The 6,509-nt window shown below is 40.1% G+C and overlaps 2 protein-coding genes across 2 annotated transcripts in view; one reads left to right on the plus strand and one right to left on the minus strand.

The window, feature by feature from the left end:
* Positions 1-1,194: 1,194 nt before the first annotated feature.
* LOC118802374 (extensin-3-like) lies at positions 1,195-3,763 on the minus strand. Its single transcript, XM_036562895.1, has 2 exons — positions 3,697-3,763; positions 1,195-2,120 (listed from the first exon to the last, which is right to left on the minus strand). Exons 1-2 carry the CDS (start codon positions 3,761-3,763, stop codon positions 1,195-1,197), a joined length of 993 nt encoding a protein of 330 aa, XP_036418788.1.
* Positions 3,718-6,509, plus strand: part of LOC118802375 (platelet-activating factor acetylhydrolase IB subunit beta-like) — a 12,192-nt gene continuing 9,400 nt past the window's right edge. The window contains exon 1 of the mRNA XM_036562896.1: positions 3,718-4,026. The gene's annotated coding sequence lies outside the window, so the exon portion shown is untranslated. The remainder of the gene's footprint in view (positions 4,027-6,509) is intronic.

The raw sequence follows: 6,509 nt of genomic DNA on the forward strand, positions 1-6,509 counted from the left end.
GTATGGTGGTAGTGGCTGGTTTTTCTATATGGTGGTAGAGGCTGGTTTTTCTATATGTTGATAGTGGCTGGTGGTTCTGTGTGGTGGTAGTGGCTGGTGGTTCTATATGGTGGTAGTGGCTAGTGGTTCTGTATGGTGGTAGTGGCTGGTGGTTCTGTATGGTGGTAGAGGCTGGTTTTTCTATATGGTGGTAGTGGCTGGTGGTTCTGTATGGTGGTAGTAGCTGGTGGTTCTGTATGGTGGTAGTGGCTGGTGGTTCTGTATGGTGGTAGTGGCTGGTGGTTCTATATGGCGGTAGAGGCTGGTGGTTCTATATGGTAGTAGAGGCTGGTTTTTCTATATGGTGGTAGTGGCTGGTGGTTCTGTATGGTAGTAGAGGCTGGTTTTTCTATATGGTGGTAGAGGCTGGTTTTTCTATATGGTGGTAGTGGCTGGTGGTTCTGTATGGTGGTAGTAGCTGGTGGTTCTGTATGGTGGTAGTGGCTGGTGGTTCTGTATGGTGGTAGTGGCTGGTGGTTCTATATGGTGGTAGTGGCTGGTGGTTCTGTATGGTGGTAGTGGCTGGTGGTTCTGTATGGTGGTAGTGGCTGGTGGTTCTGTGTGGTGGTAGTGGCTGGTGGTTCTGTGTGGTGGTAGTGGCTGGTGGTTCTGTATGGTGGTAGTGGCTGGTGGTTCTGTGTGGTGGTAGTGGCTGGTGGTTCTGTATGGTGGTAGTGGCTGGTTTTTCTATATGGTGGTAGAGGCTGGTTTTTCTATATGTTGATAGTGGCTGGTGGTTCTGTGTGGTGGTAGTGGCTGGTGGTTCTATATGGTGGTAGTGGCTAGTGGTTCTGTATGGTGGTAGTGGCTGGTGGTTCTGTATGGTGGTAGAGGCTGGTTTTTCTATATGGTGGTAGTGGCTGGTGGTTCTGTATGGTGGTAGTAGCTGGTGGTTCTGTATGGTGGTAGTGGCTGGTGGTTCTGTATGGTGGTAGTGGCTGGTGGTTCTATATGGCGGTAGAGGCTGGTGGTTCTATATGGTAGTAGAGGCTGGTTTTTCTATATGGTGGTAGTGGCTGGTGGTTCTGTATGGTGGCAGTGGCTGGTGGTTCTGTGTGGTGGTAGTGGCTGGTGGTTCTATATGGTAGTAGTGGCTGGTGGTTCTGTATGGTAGTAGAGGCTGGTTTTTCTATATGGTGGTAGAGGCTGGTTTTTCTATATGGTGGTAGTGGCTGGTGGTTCTGTATGGTGGTAGTGGCTGGTGGTCTGTATGGTGGTAGTGGCTGGTGGTTCTGTATGGTGGTAGTGGCTGGTGGATCTGTATGGTGGTAGTGGCTGGTGGTTCTGTATGGTGGTAGTGGCTGGTGGATCTGTATGGTGGTAGTGGCTGGTGGTTCTGTATGGTGGTAGTGGGTGGTAGTGGCTGGTGGATCTGTATGGTGGTAGTGGCTGGTGGTTCTGTATGGTGGCAGTGGCTGGTGGTTCTGTGTGGTGGTAGTGGCTGGTGGTTCTATATGGTAGTAGTGGCTGGTGGTTCTGTATGGTAGTAGAGGCTGGTTTTTCTATATGGTGGTAGAGGCTGGTTTTTCTATATGGTGGTAGTGGCTGGTGGTTCTGTATGGTGGTAGTGGCTGGTGGATCTGTATGGTGGTAGTGGCTGGTGGTTCTGTATGGTGGTAGTGGCTGGTGGATCTGTATGGTGGTAGTGGCTGGTGGTTCTGTATGGTGGTAGTGGCTGGTGGATCTGTATGGTGGTAGTGGCTGGTGGTTCTGTATGGTGGTAGTGGGTGGTAGTGGCTGGTGGATCTGTATGGTGGTAGTGGCTGGTGGTTCTGTATGGTGGTAGTGGCTGGTGGTTCTGTATGGTGGTAGTGGCTGGTGGTTGTGGCTGGTGGTTCTGTATGGTGGTAGTGGCTGGTGGTTCTGTATGGTGGTAGTGGCTGGTGGTTCTGTATGGTGGTAGTGGGTGGTAGTGCTGGTGGATCTGTATGGTGGTAGTGGCTGGTGGTTCTGTATGGTGGTAGTGGCTGGTGGATCTGTATGGTGGTAGTGGCTGGTGGTTCTGTATGGTGGTAGTAGCTGGTGGTTCTGTATGGTGGTAGTGGCTGGTGGTTCTGTATGGTGGTAGTGGCTGGTGGTTCCTGGTTGATGATTGTGAATGTTGGTAGTAGTTGTGGTTCTTCAGCAGTTGTAGTGCGTCATCCTGTTATTAAAGTCAACCTGAAGTCAAAGAGGACTGGTTATTTCGTGTCACTGGTCGTATTTATCATATCATATTATTTAAAAGACATGAATCTTCTTTTCCAATGATCTAACATCAAAGTCTAATGACCTTCAACCGCCCCAAAGACGCCCTCTGACTGTTGATGACGTCACCGTGCACCAACGAGAGGGGAAATACATATTAACCAATAATATCAATTAACAGTAATGTGTTTTACCTCCCAGCACCTATCAGAACCTCAGAGACGCTCCCTGATACCCTGTTTTATTGCATAGGGAACATTAAGGGAACGTTTTTCGAACGTTTTTCAATTGTCGCTGTAAATGAGGTTGAGGTGATGTTCGGGGGGCACTCTCAGAATTCCTAAGAAAAGAATTCTGGGAGCGTCAAGAAAACTGGACAGACTCCTGTCAAGGGCGACATTCCAATGCAGCAACCAAACGTTGGTGGAACGTTCTGAGAACATTCTGAGAACGTTTTGAGGGTGTCTCTTTGTTAGGTGCTTGCAGTGTTCATGTGCAGCTGCTGAATCACTGAAATACAGTTCATATTCAATGCAAATGTTAGTCATCAGCCGTCATTTACACACAAACACTAATTTACTGCAGTAAAAGTAGAACTAAGCAGTAAAATAAGGCAAAAAATGATCATTAAAACAAATCAAAGCAATCAAATAAAGCTATTAAGCAGATTAGTAATTAAATAAATAAATAAATAAATAAATTAGCAGCAGCAAAAAATAAATAAATAAAAATAAAAATTATTTATATTTAATAATTTAGTAATATTTAAATTTAAAATTTATTTCGTGCGACATTTTATTGTTAGTAATGAATAATAAGAAATACAAATAATAAAATAAGTCAATAAATACCCAAAATGAACAAATAAAGGCTAAATAATAATTGAAAAAACAGTTTTGTTATTTTTAACAATTACAACACATCACTACTGCACTAAATGGGTGCAATAAAACAAACAAACAAACAAACAAACAAATGTATTTATGTAATTAATATTATATTTTTGTAACGATATTTAATAATTCATTACAATTACAAAGAACATCACTTCTACACAAAAATGGGTGAATAACAGCACCAAAATAATCTTAAAAGTAAATAAATAAATAAATAAAAATAAATAAATAAATAAATATCAGTAGTACCATATTTTAATAATATTTTTAATTTATTCATTCATCATCTAAAATAACACAGTTAATTCAGACGGTGCTGCTGAGCTCCAGATAAGAGCTTTGATAAGAAAGTATTGATCTTCTTATTGTGTACTATTTTAGGAAGGGATGTAATAAACGCTCTATTTATTATTATTTATTATTACAAATTATTATTTAATTTAATTTGAAAAAAAGCGTTTTTTTGTGAATAAAATGAAATAAAATAAGCAGGAAGTCCCCACAAAGACGCAGTGCTGGGGTTTCCGTCAGGCCGGGTCCCCACAAAGCGCTAAAAACACTCGAGCACGCGTACGTACGCCTGACGTCAGTGGAAGTGGGCGGGGCGTGCCGCGCCTGCGCACGCGGAAGTGTACGTGCATTACGCGGTTCTCGTCTCGAGGCTGAGCTGCGCGAGAACAGTGTTTATTTTTGCAGTTTTTGGGCCGAACCGGTCTGTAAATCATCAACACGGGCAGAATCGGACTGAGAGAGACCCTCAGCGCGTGGACAGGGGGGCGCAGAGCAGAGAAAAGGCGGGAAAAGGAGCTGTAGGTGGGGTCCGCGTGCCTTGTTGTTGCACTGAGCGCGAGACCTGTGAAATAGAGCTGCAGTGTTGCAGTGTCAGAGCAACAGAGCCTCTCAGGTACCGAGCTTTCTGTGTTTTCTGCTGCCGTAAACCCACAAATACGGATAATGCATGCATTTAATGCAGCTGTGTGCGTGCATGTTTCACTGCAGTCTGTCATGAACACTGCACCGGACCTGACACAGCTTATATACTCATATAACCTCAGTTTATAGATTATTTAACATAAACACTGTACCAGACCTGACACATCTTATATACTCCTATAACCTCAGTTTATAGATTGTTTAACATGAACACTGTACCAGATTTCATCCATCTTATATACTCATATAACCTCAGTTTATAGATTATTTAACATGAACACTGCACCGGACCTGACACAGTTTATATACTCATATAACCTCAGTTTATAGATTACTTAACATGAACACTGCACCAGACCTGACACAGCTTATATACTCATATAACCTCAGTTTATAAATTACTTAACATGAACACTGTACCAGACCTGACACAGTTTATGTACTCCTATAACCTCAGTTTATAGATTATTTAACATGAACCCTGTACCAGACCTGACACAGCTTATATACTCCTATAACCTCATTTTATAGATTATTTAATATGCGCACTGTATCAGATTTGTCTCAGTTTATATACTCATATAACCTCAGTTTATATATTATTTAACATGAACACTGCACCAGACCTGACACAGCTTATATACTCATATAACCTCAGTTTATATATTATTTAACATGCACACTGCACCAGACCTGACGCAGCTTATATACTCATATAACCTCAGTTTATAGATTATTTAACATGAGCACTGCACCAGACCTGACACAGCTTATATACTCATATAATCTCAGTTTATAGATTATTTAACATGAACACTGCACCAGACCTGACACAGCTTATATACTCATATAACCTCAGTTTATAGATTATTTAACATGAACACTGTACCAGACCTGACACAGTTTATAAACTCATATAATCTCAGTTTATAGATTGTTTAAAATGCACACTGTACCAGACCTGACACAGCTTATATACTCCTATAACCTCAGTTTATAGATTATTTAATATGCGCACTGTATCAGATTTGTCTCAGTTTATATACTCATATAACCTCAGTTTATATATTATTTAACATGAACACTGCACCAGACCTGACACAGCTTATATACTCCTATAACCTCAGTTTATATATTATTTAACATGCACACTGCACCAGACCTGACACAGCTTATATACTCATATAACCTCAGTTTATATATTATTTAACATGAACACTGCACCAGACCTGACACAGCTTATATACTCATATAACCTCAGTTTATAGATTATTTAACATGAACACTGTACCAGACCTGACACAGTTTATATACTCATATAATCTCAGTTTATAGATTATTTAAAATGCACACTGTACCAGACCTGACACAGCTTATATACTCATATAACCTCAGTTTATAGATTATTTAACACGCACACTGCACCAGACCTGACATATCTTATATACTCATATAACCTCAGTTTATAGATTATTTAACATGCACACTGTACCAGACCTGACACAGCTTATATACTCATATAATCTCAGTTTATAGATTGTTTAATATGAACACCGTACCAGATTTCATCCATCTTATATACTCATATAACCTCAGTTTATAGATTATTTAACATGAACACTGTACCAGACCTGATACAGCTTATATACTCATATAACCTCGATTTATAGATTATTTAATATGCACACCGTATCAGATTTGCCTCAGTTTATATACTCATATAATCTCAGTTTATAGATTACTTAACATGCACACTGCACCAGACCCAACACAGCTTATATACTCCTATAACCTCAGTTTATATATTATTTAACATGAACACTGTACCAGACCTGACACAGTTTATATACTCATATAACCTCGGTTTATATATTATTTAACATGCACACTGCACCAGACCTGACACAGCTTATATACTCATATAACCTCAGTTTATAGATTATTTAACATGCACACTGCACCAGACCTGACACATCTTATATACTCATATAACCTCAGTTTATGGATTATTTAACATGCACACTGTACCAGATTTGTCTCAGTTTATATACTCATATAATCTCAGTTTATAGATTATATAACATGCACACGTTACCAGACCTGACACAGCTTACATACTCATATAACCTCAGTTTATAGTTTAATTAACGTGCACACTGCACCAGACCTGACACAGCCTATATACTCATATACCCTCAGTTTATAGATTATTTAACATGCACACTGTACCAGATATCATACAGTTTGTATACTCATATAATCTCAGTTTATAGATTATTTAACATGCACACAGCACCAGATTTGACACACCTTATATACTCATATAATCCCAATTTATAGATTAGTTTTGCTGTGTTTCATGTACATATATAATCTCAGGTTATCGACTGTTTTATCATGCACACTGTACCAAATTTGACACAGTTTATATGCTCATATAATCTCAGTTTATAG

Source organism: Colossoma macropomum, unplaced genomic scaffold, assembly GCF_904425465.1.
Source record: "Colossoma macropomum unplaced genomic scaffold, Colossoma_macropomum, whole genome shotgun sequence".
NCBI classification, from domain to species: Eukaryota; Metazoa; Chordata; class Actinopteri; order Characiformes; family Serrasalmidae; genus Colossoma; species Colossoma macropomum.

Excerpts from the sequence above, each read along its gene's own strand:
- LOC118802374 (XM_036562895.1), bottom strand. The coding sequence starts at position 3,763 with ATGCACGTACACTTCCGCGTGCGCAGGCGCGGCACGCCCCGCCCACTT. Across the intron at positions 2,121-3,696 it reads TCCACTGACGTCAGGCGTAC|GAACCACCAGCCACTACCAC; the intron begins GTACGCGTGCTC and ends ATCATCAACCAG.